A 20,630-nucleotide genomic window follows, 5' to 3' on the forward strand; every position below is an offset into this window, starting at 1 on the left:
GGAAGAGGCAGAAGAGCATAATTCCTTCTTGTCCCAACCCAGGAACCAAGCAGAGCTCCCCTCAGTGTGTCTGCAATGAGTTGTCTTGATGACATTTTGGTTTAGCATGCAATTCTCATCTCTGACTCCCAGGGGGGAAGGGTAATCAATGAATTCCTCTTACATAAAACCCACGGATGGGGTTGTTGCCTGCATACAGCCCAGATGCAGCCTATCTATTTCACGTTGCTTGTTGGAAATCAGGTGTGAGTAGACCTAAGTTCTAACCCTGGCATTGCCTTTGTCTTGCTGAGTGATGCTAGGCAAACCACTCAACTTCTCTGGTGCCACTTCTTTTTCCGTATTGTAGGACACCATGATCAGCATGGAGGGAGAATGTGAGAATTACTAAAGTTGATAAAACACCTTCAGCTTCTTTAGAGAGGAGCACTCAATAAATAATCAACATTAAAATGATTCAGGAAGCCATAGTTCCATTATATGGGCTATTAGGTTATTTAGTGTTAAGAAATAAAACTCTATTCATTTTCAGTTTTCTTGTAATAGAATATTAAGCAGTATTAGGAATGATTCACTGGTTTACTCAGCACTGTTCTCCATTTCCCTAGACAATCTTTCTGAAGTGAAAAGACCTTCTTGAAAAAGGGGTAATACATCCAGCAAAATGCTTGGCATTGATTCAATGTTGGCCTTTATTTCTTTCTCACCTTTAATCCCTGTCTCCATTTGCGTTTGGGTGTTCCCTCGGGGCCCAGGTGCTGGAGGGGGTAGGGTGGGCTCAAGAAACGGTGTGAGCTAGGGAACACCCAGGGATTCTGCCAGGCGCAGCTCTGAGAGGAACACTGTTCTGAGAGTAGGGACACCTGCATTCCAGGCCCAGCCCTGTGTGAGCTCCTCGTTTAAGATGGAATTGTAATCCTGGCCCTTTTCCCTCAAAGAACAGTCCTGAGGACTAAATGAGAAAGGGTACACAGGACCATTATTCCAACGTCCCACAAATAAGGGTGCAGGCCTGGTACCCTAGGAGAACAGGCTGAAACCTGGATTTGAACTCTTCTCTCTCACTCATTGGTAGGTGATCTTGTTCAAGTTTTTAAAACAAGTACAACAGCTACATTAGTTTCCTCGGGCGGGCGGCCACCACAAAGTACCACAAACTGGTGGCTTACAATAACAAAAAGGTGCCGTCTCATAGTCCTGGCAACTGGAAGGCCCAGATCGAGATGTGAGCGGGGCCAGGCTCTCTCTAAAGCCTTCAGGGGAGAACTCCTCGTCTCTCCCAGCTCCTGGTGCTGCTGGCAATCCTCGGCATTTCCGGGCTTATAGACACCTCCCTCCAATCTGCCTTCAAATTCACATGGTCTTCTCCCTGTGCGACTGTGTCCAGATTTCCCTCTTCCTATAAAGACGCCCTAATCCACTACGACCTCACTTTAGCTTGATTTCCAAATAAGACCACGTTCATAGGTGCTGGGGGTTAGAACTTGAACGTATTTTTTGAGGGGCCCCACTTCAACCCATAACAACAGCCAACATCACAGGTGCCTGAGAGTGTGTCTGGCACAGAGGAGGTGCTGAGGAATGGGGGCTGTCATCACCGTGAAAAGAGGAGGAAGAGGATTAACACCCCCTTTATCCACAAGAGACACGGCAACAGCATTGTCGACCGTTGTCTGTGACCTCACCTTTCTCTCCGTCTTCGCCTGGAAACCTGGGATTTTGATGTTCTCTTCTTCCAGATGCTTGGTCTTCTTCCCCAGGCCCGGCAGGGGTCCTGAGAGGCCCAGGCCCAGGCCCAGGACAGCTGTGCTCTTCTGAGCCGCCTGGTGGCCGTGCAAGGAGGCCTTCCCCTGGAGACGTGGGCCCCGTCTCTGAGGCCCTAGCAGCTGTGGGCTCTGTGAGCTGGGGCTGGGGCTGGGAGTGCAAACATCCCCTTTCCTGGAATTGGAACCCGAGGCCCGAGGAGGATCAGAAGAGGGAGGGTCGCTTCTTCAGCAGACACGTGGGATGAGCTTTGGTGACTTCCCTGCTGGGTAGCCGTGTGGTGCCAACTAACACAGAGGAATATGCTGTGTGACCTTGGACCCCAGTGGCTGCAGTGCCGGGAAAACCATCTAATACCAGCGCACGGAGAGCTAGTTTGTAGGAAGCTGAGAGGAAGCTCTTCGGGTTTAGCAGACAAACTAGGAGCACTACGTACGAGCCGGCCATGTGATGGCGGTCTGAGGCCCAGCCAGGCTCCTTCCCTGCCCTGCCCGCCAGCTGTCTTGCCCATCCTCTGCTGCCCATTGCTGTGCCTCCACAAACTCCTTTTCACACCAGCTGTACCCGCTCTAGCCAGCCTAACCAGAAGCCTCCTTCTCTTGTTAAAGTATGCGGCGCCCTGGCCAGTGTGCTCAGTTGGTTGAGCGTCGTCCTGTGGAGCAAAAGGTCGCCGGTTTGATTCCTGGTCAGGGCACATGCCCTGGTTGCAGGTTTGATCCCCAGTCGGGGTGTATGCGGGAGGCAATCAATTGATGTTTCTCTCTCTTCCTCTGTCTCTAAAATCAATTAAAAAATTAAATCATTTAAAACATGTGTGCAGAAGAGGGGGACATGTCAGGGATACATGACATTAAATGATCTGCCCTTTATTCACCAGTGGAAGGAGCAGGCCTGCCCCCACCAGACACCACGCTCCGAGTGAGCAGAGGGCAGCTGAGCCGTGAAGTCTGGAGGGTGCTGGGGACCTCGCTGTGCTGTGGCCTGTCCTCCAGGGGGAAGCAGAGGGACCAACAGGCCAGCCGTCCCTAACTGAGCAGTCACTCCTGGCCATCGCTACTCAGCGAGGCAGACGCAGTATTTACAGGACGCCCACAAGTGTGACTCTTCCGTTCTTGTTTACCAATCGTGCAGCTGCTGGGGAAATACGAGCCCAGCACATTGGCACTTAAGTCTTGAAATCTAAATATTCCCACAGTCATTCTTAATTACTATATAACTTAGTGTTTGCATGCAAATACGATGAGTGACAGAAATGCTTACCATGTGAACGCGGTAAAGAATGCTAATCCCCAGAGTCATGAACGGCTTGGAGAAATCAATCACCTTCTCGCGCTCAGCGGTAATGGTGAGGCCAGCCACGGCCAGGTCTGCTTTCTGGAAGGGAGAGAGAGCCCATCAGAGGGGCAGCCGCATGGGATGGGGCACCAGGACGGAGACAGAGGCCACCGCTGCTGGGGGATGCTACCCTGGTCTGGCTTCTCTGTCGTGGGAGTGACTCTAAGGAGCAGCTCCAAGGTGGGAATGATCACTGACGGTCACTGGAGGTTAGACCCTCTGCACACTGCACACTAAGTAGAACAAAAAGCAGGAAGGACCACATAGACTGCTCAGAGAGACTCAAAGGCCCTAGAATAGGGGTTTCAAATGGGAAAACTGGTAGATAGGTTTCTTGGAACCTCAACATTGAGTTGTTTTTTATTCAACTTATTAATTTATTTAGTCACTAAAATGTCACTGAGTTCCCACACTGTGTAAGGCACTTTTGCAGAGGGTAGGATTACAATCTATACTAATAAAAGCCTAGGTGGCCCTCACGTCATCACAAGATGGCTGCCCCATGTTGTCACAAGATGGCCACCACAAGAAGGCCTGCAGGGGAAGGCAGTTGGGGGTGAACAGGCCAGCAGGGGAGGGCAGTTGGGGGCAAGATCAGGTCGGCAGGGGAGGGCAGTTGGGGGCGACCGGGCTAGCAGGGGAGGACAGTTGGGGATGATCAGGCTGGCAGGGGAGTGGTAAGGCATCAATCCGGCCAGCAGGGTAGTGGTTAGGGGGCAATCAGGCAGGCAGGCAGGTGAGTGGTTAGGAGCCAGCAGTCCCGGATTGTGAGAGGGATGTCTGACTGCTGGTTTAGGCCCGATCCCTGTGGACCTCTGAGGGGTCCCAGATTGGAGAGGGTGCAGGCTGGGCCGAGGAACACCCCCTCAGTGCATGAATTTCGTGCACTGGGCCTTTAGTAAAATATAAGAATAATGGAACCACAGGAATTAAAAACAATCTAAAGGAACCCATTCATTTCCGGTCAGATGCTGAAAAAATGGAGACCAAGAAATCAAGCAAGTGGCCCAACATCACTGAGCTTGTCCTTGGAGCTGGGACCAAGCCACAGGCCTCCCAGCCCATGGGCCACTGAAGTTGCTCTTGAAGCTAAAATTCAACTTCCACAGCAGAACTGAGGGAAGGCCCTCTGGTCCCTTTCATGCAAAATCAGCAGAGTTTGTTCTGAAGATGTTTCCTCCCTTTCGTTTTGCCTCCAGGTTGCACCACATTGGATGGTCTGTCCTGAGTCAAGGTCCTCTGGGAAAGGAGGGATGTTGGCTCCCTCTGCCAGAAGTTCTTGCATCCAATCTAACTCCATCCCACTGCAAAGCAAGCTCGCTCCCTAGTGGGCTGCTCCCCTGCAAACAGAGTGGGGAGAGCCCAGAGCTGACGTTCATTCTAGTCCATGCTCTGCCCTAGCCACTGCCCTCCTCTAGGCTTCCGTAACCTCATCCCTCAGCTGAGGGTCAGGGTGAAGAGAGTTGTTGGGTCCTTCTCAGCGGCTCTCCAATGTAGTCCATGACCCCGGCAGCCAATCACCCGAAAGACTCCATTAAAATGCCAGTGCCCGGCCTCCTCCCAGACCAGGAAGGTGCACATGTACCAAGTTGCCCGGTGGTGCTGGCATGCTAATACCCAGGAACGCAGCGTGCATCTAGACTGGTCGCCATGGGTTTACATTTCAGCTTCTTTTTTTGTATGTGTGTTAATCCTCACCTGAGGAGATTTTCCCATTGATTTTTAGAGAGAGTGGAAGGGAGGGGGAGAGACAGAGAGAAACATATCGATTGGTTGCTTCCCGAAGGTGCCTGGGGATTGAGCCTGCAACCGAGGTACATGCCCTTGACTGGAATCGAACCCAGGACCCTTCAGTCCACAGTCCGACGCTCTATTCACCGAGCCAAACTGGCTAGGGCTATATTTCAGCTTCTTTAACTCCTAATTCTTATGGATCAGTTGATGAAAAATACGAAGAAAGAAATATCGAAAAGTGAAGTGTCCAACCATCTACAAACAGGTATACTCACACACATTCCTCCCAGTCACTGGAAGGAAGTAGGGAGAGACACGCTGGTCCCCACTTTCCACACCAGGGGCGTGTGATGGATGAGAGGTACATTCCCTGGCAAGGTCAGTTCCTTCTCTACCGACCCCCCTCCCCAATCCTCCAACCCAACTCTGTTCCACCAGCTAAAGCCGCCAGGAGACTTAGCAGGCTAATAAGCTCAGGACCTCATACAGCGAGGTCAGGCTGAAAAGAGACTAGCCTGCAGATGTAAGAGATTGTTAACAAAACATAAAAAGTGTGAGTAGCTCATTGCGCTCGCTCTGTATATGCTCCAAGACAGCGCTGATTACTTGTATCAAGTGAATCAAGCCATGGGTCAGGGAGGGAGGTGGGGTAGAGGACTGTTAGCACCTGCATTTGGAGATTCCGTGAGGGCTGTTTGGGGCTTCTAGAACCTCAGTCCTGCATTGAGTTCAGGCAGCCACAGAGCCCAGCGTGCGCCATGCCAGGCTGGTGCGTGGTGGATGCCAAATCGGCAGCCCAAGACTTGGGAGGAGGAAGAGGCGAAAAGAAAATTGGTTGGAAAGAAGGAATTGAAGGAAATGTTAGAAACCAAAACTGGTAAGACGGGTCAGAGGTAAACACAGCACCCAGTCCTTTCTGTGATTATTTAAATACACACACACACATGCATATACACACACATACTGCACACACACACATACATATACACACATACTGTACACACATATACTGTATATACACACACATTTACATACACACATACTGTACACACACATATACACACATATACACACATACTGTACATACACACATACATATACATACACACATACTGTACACACACATACACACATACTATATACACACATATACATATACACATACTGTACATACACACATATATACATACACACATACTGTACATACACACATACTGTACATACACACATACATGTACACATACACATACTGTACACACATATACTGTATATACACACATACATTTACATACACACATACTGTACACACATATACACATACACACATACTGTACATACACACATATACTGTATACACACATACACACATACTATATACACACATATACATATACACATACTGTACATACACACATACATATACATACACACATACTGTACATACACACATACATATACATACACACATACTGTACATACACACATATACTGTATACACACATACTATATACACACATATACATACACACATACACACATACACACAAACTGTACATACACACATACTGTACATACACACATATACTGTATACACACACACACACACACACACACACCTCCCAATTAACCAGAGTCAACAGCTCTGTCCTCAGGTTTCTCTCCCTACAGTCAGCTTTCCCCGACAAAGGCAACTGCGGATTGAAATCTGGGAGTCTCTTCACAAGTGTGTAAGAGCCGGCCAGCAATGACTATGGGAACGCGTTCCCCGTGGAGAGAGGCTGGACGTGGGTGGCGCCCAGAGGGCCTCTCCCGGGCTCCTGGGCGGGACCGTGCCGAGCATGACGCCCCAGCTCCTTCGAATCCTCGGACCCGAGGCTCTACCCTGATCAGCCTCCAGATCTTTATTCTCGGGCCCTTATCCGCCGTCCACCCGGTCCCCACACCCTCTTCCCGTCCTCTGTGGGGGCCAGCTGCCCCTCCGTGCCCAGCCCGCAGCTGCCCATCCTCTGCAAGGCTCACCGGCACCTCTCACTTCACCGGCCCCTCGGCCCCTGGCCTCGCGTTCCTTGCGCCGTTATCTAGCTCTGTGGTGGATTAACTCTGAAGCTCCGGGAACAGAGGGTGCTGCGCAGAAAAGGCTGCACTGAGCATTCCGGAACCTTCTTTCCCAGGTACTTGTCCCTGCAGTCCCCCCCCCTCCCCCCCCCTGCCCTGTGTACGGAAAGCCTCCTGGAACTCCCACAGGCCGGCCTGAGGCTGTGGGAATGGGGCAGCATTATCCCTCCCACCCGCTGGGAAGGAGGTCCCAGTCTGAAAACTTGGCTTTCCGGGGGAGGGGGGGGGCGGGGGGGCGGGGGGGCGGGGCACATTAGGCTCTGGCTGAGTATCTGGCTGAGGGTGACGTGGGGTCACTGAGCTCATCGGGGGTCCCCAGAAGCCCTGTATCTCGGGTTCTGCCTTCCCTGAGTGTGGGATACTGAGGTGGGCGGGGACTATCTGCAGAAGCCGCTGCCCCTCCCGCCCCCTTCAGTGCCCAGCAGTCCTCCTCACTGGTCACTGCCTGCCTGCTCAGGCAGGGTGCCGGGATGCAGGGTGCGCGACACAGGCCCGGTCCCTGGAGGCAAAGCTCCAGCGGCTGGAGGAGGCCGAGGGCGGAGCCAGGGCGGAAGTGCGCTGTGCCCTGAGGCTGGCGAGGCGGCGGAAGGTGCGCCTGAGAGAATTAGAAGCATTAGAAGGCCCCGCAGGGTTTTAGGCAGAGGAGGGCCTGCAGGGCCGCGGAGTGATGGGAACACAGCCAGCACTGCCTCCTCGGTGCGCCGACACCCCCGGGCGCCAAGTCACTGCTGTGACCCCCACTTCACAGATCAGGAAAGTGAGGCACAAAGAGGTTAAGGAACTTGCCCCAGTTGCAGAGGAAGCAAGTGGCAGACCTGGGTTCAAACTGGGCAGTTTGGTTCCGAGGCTGCCTCCTGAGCCTGCACAGGTCCGACGGGCTCTCCTGGAGGGAAGGATGGCAGAGGCAAGAAGGACGCGTCCTAGTCGTCACCCCCGCCGCCTCCCGCTTACACCCACGGGACCACCCGATGCCCAGGCCAGCACTCCGCCGGGGTCACCCGCTGGCCGGCGACCCTGTGACACAGGTCTCCACGCGGCCGCGCACACACCTGGGCAGGTGCTGGAGGACAGACGGCGGGAAGGCTGAGGACCGGAGCCCAGAGAGCAAGTGCGAGCGGAGCCTAATGTCGCCAGGCGGGTGACAGAACGGAGGAGGGGCGGGGAGAGCACCGCGGAGTCCCTCCACGGGCACTGCAGGGGCTCCGGGCCACGGCTTTCTCTCCGCCCCCGGGGGCAGGAGCAGCGGCGACTTGTCCGAGCCACAGACGGATGCCAGCGGGGCAGGGGCCCGCGTCCTGGGCGGCCCGCAGGGAGGAAAGGGGCGTGAGGACGGGGTGAGCAGTGAGTGCTCCCGCTCATCACACCTGTCCTGACGCCTCCTGGACGGAGCTCCGGCAGCTCTGCCCTCCCGCTGGCCTCCCTCACGCAGGGCTCTCCGCACTCCTCTCCGCCCCAGACCCGGGGCTCCACATCCAAGCCAGGACGCCTCCACTCCCACCTGCAGCTCCTCTTTCCATGGACTGTTTCTCAGGTCATGAGTTACCCGCCACCTGTCACCAACACTGAGACCAGGCGTCAGCCGGGAGCCTCCTCTCCCTTCCTGTCCTGGCCCTCCCGTCAATAACTGAGTCCCAGCCCCCAACGCCCGTGGGTCATGACCGTCACCGGAACCTCAATGCTGCCGCCCTCGTCCAGGTCTCCACGTGATCACTCCTGAGTCCCGGCGCTGGTCGGCTGCTTCCACCCAGCCAGGAAACTGCACGGCCCCGCGTGCTCAAACCCACACCCGCACCAGCGCCGCGGAGCCCGTTAGCATGCAAATCGCTGGCCCCTCCAGAGTGCCCGCCTCAGTGGGTCTGGATGGAGCGGAACGCGGGCTCCTGGCGCCCCAGGGGCTGCAGCTGGCTCCGGGACACGCCTGGCCAGCCACCGCTTAGAGTCTGTTTCTACACCACGGACCTGACCCCTCGTTCCCTGCCTACGAGCGCCAGCAGCTCCTGCTGCCTGCGACGTACAGCCCAACGCCTCTCAGCCACCTCCACGGCCGCCCGCGACCGCCTTTCCAGCATCGCCTCCCGCTCCGGACATCCCTCCCTGCGATGGGCCCCAGGCCCCTGCCTGTTCCGTAGGCCGGCCCGGCATTCAGGCTCCGGGTCTGTCCCCAGTTCTCTCTCCTGTAACGCGCTCCCCCTCGGTGCCTCTCAGCTCCCGCTGGGCCACCACGGCCCCCTGGACTGTCATTCCCGCGGGCTTCAAGGGTATTAGAGCGGCATGGACGTCGACGTCAGGCGGGGTTGGCTTTGAACTTCAGATCAACCGCTCGTTAGTTGTGTGACCTGATAGCCTTTCTGTTAAGCTGCTGTCAACCTCAGCCTCTTTGTGATGAAACGTGAGCGACAATGGTCACCTCACCAGGCTGTCGGGGAGGAAATGGCGCCTGGTACGTGCCTGGCGGTGCTCGGTCCTCCGCACACAGCAGCGGTGCGTGTCATCGCTTTGCGCCGACGCTGCCCACTTCCCCGGAGCGGAACCGTTTCTACTTTTCTCTGTGCCCATGAGGTTAGTAAGCGACTCCATCTGCATGCCCTGCGGGCTGCGGGCTCCCGGTTTTATGCCTGCGCCTCATTCGGAGTGAGGTGGCGCCGTCAGGTGAATTACACAAATCGGTCCTTCCGGGAGCCTGAGTGGGCACCCGGCTTGGCAAACAGAGGCCTCTTTGTGGGAAGGAAATCCACGGGTGGACACAGCCTCCCGCACGGCACATGCTGGGCGAGCAGGGCGGTCTCGCCCGTCGCCGTGTCCGACAGACAGCCTGCCCGGCAGTCCTCGGCGTCCGGGCACAGAGCCGTGGGTGCGGGAAACAGCCGCTGTTTCTCATCAGCCTCGAGCCCAGTGACGCCGAAGCCACGCATCGGCCGAGGACAGAAAACACGTCGCGGGGTTAGCAGGACCCTGGCCTCAGGGTCAGGACAGGACCCACAATCCTGGGGTGCGGGAGGAAGGACCCAGGCTGGCTGCTTCAGAGGCTCATCCCAGGGGTGGGGGTGGGTAGCCAGGCGCTGACTTGCTGAGAGGGGGCAGCAGCCAGCGCGCTGGGGGAGCAGGCAGAGGCTGTGCCGCCCGCGGGCAGGGCTCCACACAGTTCTCCGGACTCACTCGGGCAGAGCCTGGTGGTGGCTGAGGCGCAGGTGCTGCTTCGCCTCGGGTTCAGCTCTCTGGTCTACACCCCTGGCTGCCACCCACCGTGCGACCGAGCCGGAGGGCTGCCAGGAGGGGCTGACCTGGGCGAAAAGCAGCACCTCCCACACAGCCAGGCCCCGCCCCGCCCAGGGAGCGGCTGCAGGCTCCTCCCGGGCCTCTGTCCCTCCTGTTGACGGCTCAGCCCTGCACCGGCCAGCTCCCCAGGGCAAGTCCCCACGTCTGACCGCCCCGGGGCTGCAGGGCAGCGGGCAGTCCCCGTTCTCTGCACAAGCCTTGCTGTGCGCCCGCCGGGTCCACACGGCCAGACAGGCTCCTCAGCGCCCCCAGCTCTCGGCGCCTTCCCGCTCCAGCCTGCACAGAACCCGCACGCTTTGTCGAGGGTAGCTTATGTAATGCCCCAACTAAAATGTAAGCCTTAAAGACTAGGATTTTAAAAAATGCATCTGATATCCCAAGTGTGGTACAGGTAAAGGGTTAAAATCATATTAACCAGGGGGCGCATGTGCTTGGTGCAGAGCCACGGACACAGACGATAGTGTGGTGAAGGCCTGGGAGGGGCGGCACGGGTGGAGTGGTCACTGGGAAAAACGAAACAAAGGGGACTCCTGTAACACTTTCAACAATAAATTAAAAACCATATTAATTCACTGGATGAAGGGAAGTGAGTAAAGAAGAAGAAAGAAAGCAGGGAGGGAGGCGGGAGGCGAGGGAGGAGTGGGGCGGGGGGGGGGGGGGAGGCAGGGCCGGCACCGAGGCGGCCTCCCTTGGGGACGGCACAGGCCCGGAGGCCCGTGCTGCAGGGGAAGCCTGCGGCTCGGCGTTCAGACCCCAGCGCAGCCTCGTCCTGACTGTGGGTTCAGACCCGTCGTCCCAGCTCTGAGCTCAGGTGGCTCGTGTGACAGTGGGGATGACACGGAGCTGGAAGGCACGTGTGTGAGGACTGGAGAGAAGGACGTGCAGCACGTGGCACGCTGGCATCGGCTGGGAGGCTGCAGGGCTGCCCCGGAGAGCAGGGTGAAGGGGCGGTGCAGACTGCACTGGGGTGCCCACCCCCACCCTGACCACAAACGCCAGTTAGGAAGACATGGGCCTTGCATTAATAATGACTAATTTTTACAGATGTTAATAGTGTGTACCAAGAAAACAAGAGATTTTCCCCTGGAAAGGCTTTGTTGTTGTTTTGTAAATTTTATTTTTTATTTATTTTAGAGAGGGGAACGGGGTGGAGGGGGGGGAAGAGAGAGAGAGAGAGAGAGAGACAGAGAGAGAGAGACATTGATCAGCTGTTTCTCATGTGGCCCAACTGGGGATCAAACATGCACCCTCTGGCTGTAGGATATGATGCTTCACTCAACTGAGCACCCGGCCAGGGGCTGGAAGAACGTCCCACATTCCTGCTCTCACCTAACAGACGACTGGTATTCTGTGATGCTCACCTGAATTTTAATCCGCATTCCCTCTGAAAATCCTGGACTGGTGAGCCTGAACAAATGCACCTTGGCCCTGGGTCTGTAAGAGCGCTTTAGCGAAGGCAGAAAATGACACAACAAGCAGTAACTGCACCTGTGACGAATCCTCTGACGCCGATCCTTCCCTGTGATTTTACTTATTTCTTTATTTTTAAATATTTAATGCCGAGAGTATTACAGATGTCCCGCTTTCCCCCCCATTGCCCCCCTCCCCCAGTTCACATCCCACCCTAGGCCTTCGTACCCTATGGTCTGTGTCCATGGATAATGCATGTGTGCATATAAGTTCTTTGGTTGATCTCTTCCTGCTCCTCCCCCTTCCCTCTGAGATACGTCAGTGTGTTCCATGCTCCCATGCCTCTGGTTCTATTTTATTCATCAGTGTATTTTGTTCTTTAGATTCCTTGTTCATTTATTTCGATTTTTAGATTCAATTGTTGATAGATAATGCATTTTTTGCCATTTTATTGTTCATTTAAAAAATCTTTTTTTTTCTTGTTCTTCTTCTTAAAGAATACCCTTCAACATCCTATATAATAAAAGGATAATATGCAAATCACCTGAAGGTGGAATGACTGGTCGCTATGACATGCACTGACCACCAGGGGGCAGACAATGCAGGAGCTGCATCCTGGTGGTCAGTGCACTCCACAGGGGGAGCACAGCTCAGCCAGAAGCTGGGCTCATGGCTGCCGAGCACACCAGCAGTGGCGGGACCCTCTCCCGCCTCCACAGCAGCGCTAAGGATGTCGAATTGATGGCTTAGAAGTTCAAAAGACTAAGCCATCAGTCGGACATCCCCTGAGGGCTCCCAGACTGAGAAAGGGCACAGGCCAGGCTGAGGGACCCCCACCTCCCTGGTCTGTGCACAATTTTGTGCACTGGGCCTCTAGTTTCATATAATACTGGTTTGGTGTTGATGAATTCCTTTAGCTTTTTCTTATCTGGGAAGCTCTTTATCTGACCTTCAATTCTAAATGATAGCTTTGCTGGGTAGAGTAATCTTGGTTGTAGGTCCTTGCTATTCATCACTTTGAGTATTTCTTGCCACTCCCTTCTGGCCTGCATAGTTTCTGTTGAGCAATCAGCTGACAGTCGTATGGGCACTCCCTTGTAGGTAACTAACTGCTTTTCTCTTGCTGCTTTTAAGATTCTCTCTTTGTCTTTTGCCCTTGGCATTTTAATTATGATGTGTCTTGGTGTGGGCTTCTTTGGGTTCCTCTTATTTGGGACTCTCTGTGCTTCCTGGACTTGTAAGTCTATTTCTTTCACCAGGTGGGGGAACTTTTCTGTCATTATTTCTTCAAATGGGTTTTCAATATCTTGCTCTCACTCTTCTCCTTCTGGTACTTCCATGATGCAAATGTTGTCACATTTGAAGTTGTCCCAGAGGCTCCTTACACTATCTTCACATTTTTGGATTTTTTTTTTTTTTGTTGTTCTGATTGGGTGTTTTTTGCTTCCTCATATTCCAAATTGTTGACCAGATTCTTGGATCCTCTATTGTTGATTCCCTATAAATTATTCTTTATTTCAGTTAGTGTATCATTCATTTCTGTCTGATCCTTTTCATGTGTTTGATGTTCTCACTAAGTCCCTTGAAGATCTCATTAAGTTTCACGAGCTTCCTTATAACCATTGTTTTGAACTCTGTAAATAGTTTGCTTGCTTTCATTTCATTTAGTTATTTTTCTGGAGATTTATTCTGTTCTTTCATTTGTGACATGTTCTTTGTCTCCACATTTTGGTTGCTTCCCTGCGTTTGTTTCTGTGCATTAGGTAGAGCTGCTATGTCTCCTGGAATTGGTAGAGTGGCCTTGTGTAGTAGGTGTCCTGTAGGGACCAGTGGTTCAGCCTCCCCAGTCACCTGAACTGGGCCTTCTAGGTGGGCACCTGTGTGGGCTGTGTGCACTACCTTCTTGTAGTTGAGCCATGATTGCTGTTGGCATCATTGGGAGGGATTGACCCCAAGGCCAATTGGCTGCAAGGACCAGCGACGACTACAGTGGAAGAGCTGCTGTGCAGGAGCCCCCTATGGAGCAGGACTTACTTCCGTGGGGCTTTGGTGCTCACTGAGTCTGTACCTTGAGTGAGTGACTTGTGGATGTGTGGAGTTGTAATCTGGTGTGCTCTGAAGCTGTCCATGGGGTGCATTTCCTCTGGGGCCTCCCTGGAGGTGCAAAGTCAGTCACTGCCTGTGCCCTGACTGGGGCCACTTGGTAGTAGCTACAGAGGGATCTGCAGATGAATGCTACTTGTGTTGGGCTTTGGGCCTCTTACTGAGAAGTAGGGGCATGCTGACACCAGCTACTGCTTATTTGAGAGATTTTAGGAAAGTCTGAATCTTGAGCCAGGATAGGCTATTCATATGGAAAAGCTGCTGCAAACCGCTTGGGTGGGGCTGCAAATTGGGTGGGGCAGGATCTCAGAGACTCACCAGGGGGAGTAAGTCCAATAAGTCCCTGTGTGGGTTCTTTAAGAGGAACTGCCGGAGCAGCTTCTGTCACTTGGCCACAATTCCCAATGATTTTTACAGCTTAACATTTTTGGGGCTTCTCTTCCCAGCACTGGGCTGGGAGCCTGGTGCGGGGCTGGGACCCTTTGCTCCTCACGGGAGGCCTCTGCAGCCGAGATATTCCTCCGGATTAACAACACGCCACACATGAGTGTCAGACTAGCGTGTTCTGTGCCTCTGCCCCTCCTAGCAGTCTTGATGTGCTTTCTCCTTTACTTCTCTGGTTGTAGGACTTCCATTCGGCCAGGTTTCAGGCAGCTCTGAATGATGGTTGTTCTGTATTTTGGTTGTAATTTTGATGTGGTTGTGGGAGTTGGTGAGTACTAGCATTTACTTACGCCACCATTTTGATTCTCCAGCCCTCTCCCCTGTGTCTAACCATCTCTCCCTGACAGCACCTCTCAAGGTCAAAGTCAGCTGATGCTGGTGTGTTTCACTTTCCTGGGACCTGTCCCAGCCCTGCCAGGGGGTGCTCATGAGCAATACGATAATCAGAACAAAGAGCACCTGGATTATCCAAAAGCAGAGCCCTTTGATTCCTGTAAATTGGTCAAAGCCTCCCTTACCTGTTACAGGTGCTGGACTGGGCCTTCTAGGTGGGCATCATAGTTTTAAATAGTCACCAATGATTCTCACCAGGGACAGCTCAGCAAAAATTTGTGCAATGAGCAGAGAAATAAGTGAAAAATGACTGACTGACTGAATCAATGGAGGGTTTATAAGCACACAGCACAGCTTCATGTCCTTCCATCTCCCTCCCCAGCCCACTCCCAAGTCCAAATCACCTGTTCATTCCTTACCCTCGTGATCAGCTCCCCGACCATTCCCGTCCAGGTGCCGTTGGCCTCGGGCACGCCGTACACGCCATCCCCGACCAGGCGGATCCTGTAGTTGAACCGGAGGATCTCTGCTAGCTCTTTGAGCATGTCCACACAGAAGCCCTCGTAGCGGTCATTGCCTTCCATCTCCTGGTGATTCCCCTTCAGCATTAAATATGGGTTTTCCTGCAGCAAAACTGGGCAGCTGTCATTCTCATCTTAGCCCTGGTGTCTTAGCCACACAAGATGGGACCCAGGGCACAGGAGATTCGGGAGGCGATGGGGTAGATGAAGGGAAGTGGCTTAAGTAACGGGCGACTTTGGAGGTGGTGGTTAGCTCCCCTCCTCCCAATTCAAGGCACTTATCTTACCAGGAACAAACAGGAGTCCCACTGCAGAGTCAAGCTGAAGGCCCTCTGCCTTGTGTAAGGTCATCTCCTGACCCCACCCCATTCCATCCCTGGCCTGTTTGTTTATTGCACACGGACCTATCACTGAGCTCTATGAGATACAGGATGCTGAGGCTACAGCAGGCCAGGTAAGAACATGCTGAACACCTGCAGCCACGGCGGCGCTGGGCCAGCCAGGAGTGTTGGGAAGAGGGACAGGGCCTCTGGAAAGCTCCGTGGAGGAGGTGGGCTGTGAGCGGGGCCTGGAGGATGACAGAACACTGACCAATGGGAGGGTGTGGAGGGCAGGCCCCACGGGCATGATCAAGGGCATAATCCCGAGTGAGGTCATGCAGGGGCATCGGGGGACAATGGGCCCTCCATTTAGGGAAGCATGGGCTGTGGGGAGCGGGGGGTAAGAGAAGAAATTTAGGGAGATGAATTAAGGTCAGTAGGGCCTTGGATGCCAGCACGAGGTGCCTGTACACCACACATATACTAGAGAAGCATTACAGTTTTAAAGACTTAAGATAGGAGTGTAGAATATTGAGAAGCAAGGGCCTGAATGTCTGGGGGTGAGAACAGACGCTGCCTGATATGAAATACTGAGTCCTGAGCCACAGTTTGACTCGGGAGGGACACAGAGAGGGTCAGGCGTGGTGACCGCGTGGGCGCCGGGCACACAGGGGTGAGGTCCTCAGACCCTTGGAGCCTGGACAGATGACTGAGGGCGGCGCCTCCGGCCAGGGATGATTTGGAAGGAACGGATCTGGAACCTGTTGAACCTGTTCACAATGGAGTGAGGGCAAGGTTGGGGCCGAAGCTGGGAGGCTCCTGTAGCGGCCGTGGCGGAAGGTGCAGAATCTGTGAGGCCACTGAGGGGAAGGAGCGAGGAAGGACCGAGAGGGGTAAGCAGACCTCGTGGAGACCGTGATGTTAGGGGAGTGAGGGCGGCCACAGAAGACAGCAGAAGCGTCCAGAAGAGCTGAGGGTCAGAAAGTCAAGGCCCTGACAGTCACGAAGGGAAGGTGTCAGGCAGGCTCCAGGGCAGCCTTTCGTGGAGAGTGGGGGGACGGGGGGGGGGGGCACCCACAGGACGGGAGGGAATGCAACTGGCCCTGAGTGAGCAGCGTGCAAGTCGGGAGAGGAAAGCAGGCCGGCAGAGCCTCCCCAACCGCCAGTTGCGTCTCTCTGAGCCTCAGCTCCTCATCTGCACACCCGGCGGGAGGGCGCCCAGGGCCCCTGGACCCAGGCGTGTGGCTCTGTGAGCTGGTGGCGGCCAGAGGGCAGCGGATGTGCTCCAGGCGGAGGCCGCGACTCAGGGAGCGGAAGCTGGAGCTGAGACGGGAGCTGCTCGGCCTGCCCTTTGCTTCAGTGCGCCCTCTGCCCAGGACCTCTCTTCCCAGCTGGCCCTTGGCTGCCACGTCTGTCCTGTCAGGTGTCTGCTCACACCTTCCCTCAGGGGCTTTGCCCACCTGGGTATTTACACAGCTCGCCTGCCCCAGGCCTGTCTGGTACTGAGCATGCACAGCGCCCAGCACACGGGATAATAAACGCCCATCAGTGAACGAACAGCCAGCCAGTGGCACCTCCCCCCCCCCCCCCCCCCCCCCCCCCCCCCCCCCCCCCCCCCCCCCCCGGTGCAGGGAAAGCTCAGCTGCCTGGCCTCTGCAAGTCCCTCCACAGCCTCTGGCCGCGGAGCTCACCGCTCCCCCAGGCTCAGCTGGGGATCTGCCCTTCCCAGCATTTCCGGCATTGACAACACTCTCCGATTCATTCCTCCCTCCCCGCCCTGTCCTGGAGCTCGGCTTCCATGCCCTTCTCCTCGGAAGGCTTTGCTGACCTCCGGAGGGTGGGACTCTCTCCCCTTGGACCCTTAGGTGCTAGGTGTGCGCCTCCTTCCCGGCCTACGCCCCACTCTGCTGGTAGCACCTCCGGTCCAGCCCAGAGCCCGGGCCAGCAGCTCACGAAGGAGGTGATGGAGGTCCCGAGCCCTTCAGCATCTCTGAAAGCCTGAGAGAAGCAGCGCGCCTGCAGGCCGTGCACATTTAGCGACCATAGGCTGAGCCGCAGGAATGCCTCCCGCCCCTGCTTGGGGCTGGACCCTATCAGTGCGGCCACACTGGGTGCCGCTGGCAGGTGGCCGGGCAGGGAGGTGTGCTGCCCAGCAGTTAACGGAGCGGGGGCGAGAGGAACCACGTCATTGCCACTTCGTCCACGCAGGTGGCTGCACTGACACATCTTTGAAAACATGGTCCTCAGGGGGAAGAAGGCTGCCTTGGCCGGGGCCGAGCCTGCCTGGCCACCCTCGCCTCTGACCTGAGGACAGGACGGAGTCTCCCGTCTCGTCTCTGAGGGCAGGAAGGAGCGCAGTGCCTGGCGCGGGGAGGAGGGTGCGGGGAGGAGGGCGTGGGGACTCTGCCTCAGCAGCTGACAAGAGGCCATGGGCCAGGAGCACCGCTGGCCTGCAGGGTCCCTGCAGGGGCACTGGCCCGCCATGGGCGCCGAGCGAGGTGGCTGTTATGCACGCGAAGGGGACGGCCTGGTGGGCTTCTCCCGCCTGTGCCTCTAGGTCCCCTTCCCTCGGCATCACAGCTCCCCGGCTGCCTGGAAGAGCGTCCCCAAATGGGGCGTCTCCCTCCCTCCCTCCCTCCCTCCCTCCCTCTCTCCTTCCCTCCCTCCCAGCTGCTTTGGGACTCAGCAACTGGAGTGAATTGCGCCCCACGCTGCCGCAGCTGGCGGGGCTGTGACAGAGCGCCATCCTCCGCTCGCTCGGGAGCCTGTGAGTGGCTGGACCTGGGGAGCACCCTGGGCTGCAGCCAGAGGCGGGGGCACCTGCTTACCAGGATGGTGGTGACGACCAGGGTGGTGTTGAAGAGACTGTTGGACGTGTTGGAGGCGTAGAGGCGGCTATCCATGCTGAGGCCGTCCGCCACGTGCCACTGGCCAATCTGAGGAGACCAAGGAGAAAGGGCTGGGAGATGGCGGGAGGCGGGGGCTGGCAGCTGGCGAGAGGCCTGCAGGTGCAGGAGCCGAGAGGCCGGTGTCCTGGCCCCAGGTCAGCCACAGAAGCTGGGAGAGGCGGCCTACGGCCTACGCAGCCAAGGGGCTAACCTGGGGTAATTTCCAGGGGTTGGGGGTCAGAAAAGGGTGAAGAGACCTGAGGGAGGAAGGGAAGAAAGGGGCAAAGGCTCAGGAGCGGTGGGAGGATCAAACGGAAAAGGAAGTCAGGAATGGAATGGAGCGCAGGGACCTTCTGTCACACAAAAGGGAATGGAACATGCGGGTTCGCATTGTCTGGAGGCGGGAAGGAGCCACGCAGCCTTTGCTCGCTCCTGCCTGCAGTAACTCTGTTTCTCTTCGTGAGAGTCAGGAGGCGGGTCGGGGAGAACTGGGACACCCAGGCCTTTAATGTTTGCTGAGCGGGGCGATGAATGAAGGAACCCGAAGAGGGAAGACCCGGTTCCAGTCCTGCTCGGTTCCCCTGCCAGATGTGAGACTGAGACAAGTGGCTTCAGTCTTTCCGAGTCTCCCTCTCTGCCTAGGGGTGGAGGAGAAGGTTTCCTCTGTCCTCTCGAGCCCGAGTCCTGGAGGCGCCACTTTGCTGCATGTTATTCCGCAGCCCCAGGAGCGTGGGTCGCAGCTGTGCAGCCTCTGAGAAGCAACTGCACCTCTCTGAGCACGCTTCCTCGCCTGCCACTGGGACTAACGAGAGAAACCTCACTGGGTGGTGGTGATACCGTGTTTAGCCCAACATTAAGAAATGCCATTTTCTTTTGTCTTCCCTGTTGTCTTCATTTCTAGGCGCAAAAAGTCCACCACTTAGTTCTCCACTAAGTTACCAAGAGCGAAACGCAACAGCTTTGGGTTTTTAGATGTTGTTTTCCCAGTGGAACCGCGTGTGTGGTGTGTGTGTGTGTGTGTGTGTGTGTGTGTATGTGTGTGTGTGTGTGTGTGTGTTACCAACACATTTCTACTTGCTGGAGCCCCTGGCAAATCATTTCTGTTCAGGAGAGACAAGTGATGGCTTGTTAGAACCCAAGGCAGTGCCCACATCCGCCTTCAGGCAGTGCCCACATCCGCCTTCAGGCAGTGCCCACATCCGCCTTCAGGCAGTGCCCACATCCACCTTCAGGCAGTGCCCACATCCGCCTTCAGGCAGTGCCCACATCCGCCTTCAGGCAGTGCCCACATCCGCCTTCAGGCAGTGCCCACATCCACCTTCAGGGGTTGCCCACATCCACCTTCAGGCAGTGCCCACATCCGCCTTCAGGCAGTGCCCACATCTACCTTCAGGCAGTGCCCACATCCGCCTTCAGGCAGTGCCCACATCCACCTTCAGGGGTTGCCCACATCCACCTTCAGGGGTTGCCCACATCCACCTTCAGGCAGTGCCCACATCCGCCTTCAGGCAGTGCCCACATCCGCCTTCAGGCAGTGCCCACATCCGCCTTCAGGCAGTACCCACATCCGCCTTCAGGCAGTGCCCACATCCACCTTCAGGCTGTGCCCTCATCCACCTTCAGGCAGTGCCCACATCCGCCTTCAGGCAGTGCCCACATCCGCCTTCAGGCAGTGCCCACATCTGCCTTCAGGCAGTGCCCACATCCACCTTCAGGCGTTGCCCACATCCACCTTCAGGCAGTGCCCACATCCACCTTCAGGGGTTGCCCACATCCACCTTCAGGGGTTGCCCACATCCACCTTCAGGGGTTGCCCACATCCGCCTTCAGGGGTTGCCCACATCCACCTTCAGGCATTGCCCACATCCGCCTTCAGGCAGTGCCCACATCCGCCTTCAGGCAGTGCGCACATCCGCCTTCAGGCAGTGCCCACATCCGCCTTCAGGCAGTGCCCACATCCGCCTTCAGGGGTTGCCCACATCCACCTTCAGGCAGTGCCCACATCCGCCTTCAGGGGTTGCCCACATCCACCTTCAGGGGTTGCCCACATCCGCCTTCAGGCAGTGCCCACATCCGCCTTCAGGCAGTGCCCACATCCGCCTTCAGGCAGTGCCCACATCTGCCTTCAGGGGTTGCCAGGCACCAGCAGCAGCTTTCTTGGAAAACCCTTACGTTTCCATGGGTGCCATGTGTCTCTGGCCACCAGAGCTGGGCTCAGAGTCCCTCCTGTGAAAGCTTCAACCTCAGTAGAGACCTGTCCCCGGGTCCTCATCTCACCTGGAGGGGTCAGTGGTGAGTGAGCAGTACCATCTCCCTGATGTCACCGTAGAGACTGGAGAGGGGCTGAGCTCGGACCTCCCTGGACCATCACTGGGGCCTCCTGCCCA

At 55.9% G+C, this 20,630-nt stretch overlaps 1 protein-coding gene across 1 annotated transcript in view; it reads right to left on the reverse strand.

The window, feature by feature from the left end:
- GRIK4 (glutamate ionotropic receptor kainate type subunit 4) overlaps window positions 1-20,630 on the reverse strand; it is a 204,195-nt gene that overhangs the window by 40,079 nt on the left and 143,486 nt on the right. Inside the window, exons 10-12 of the mRNA XM_054712522.1 lie at window positions 18,184-18,291; window positions 14,934-15,137; window positions 3,025-3,138 (exon numbers count right to left, since the gene is read on the reverse strand). Of these exons, the coding sequence (XP_054568497.1) occupies window positions 3,025-3,138; window positions 14,934-15,137; window positions 18,184-18,291 (426 nt within the window). The remainder of the gene's footprint in view (window positions 1-3,024; window positions 3,139-14,933; window positions 15,138-18,183; window positions 18,292-20,630) is intronic.

Source organism: Eptesicus fuscus, chromosome 23, assembly GCF_027574615.1.
Source record: "Eptesicus fuscus isolate TK198812 chromosome 23, DD_ASM_mEF_20220401, whole genome shotgun sequence".
In the NCBI taxonomy this organism is placed as follows: domain Eukaryota; kingdom Metazoa; phylum Chordata; class Mammalia; order Chiroptera; family Vespertilionidae; genus Eptesicus; species Eptesicus fuscus.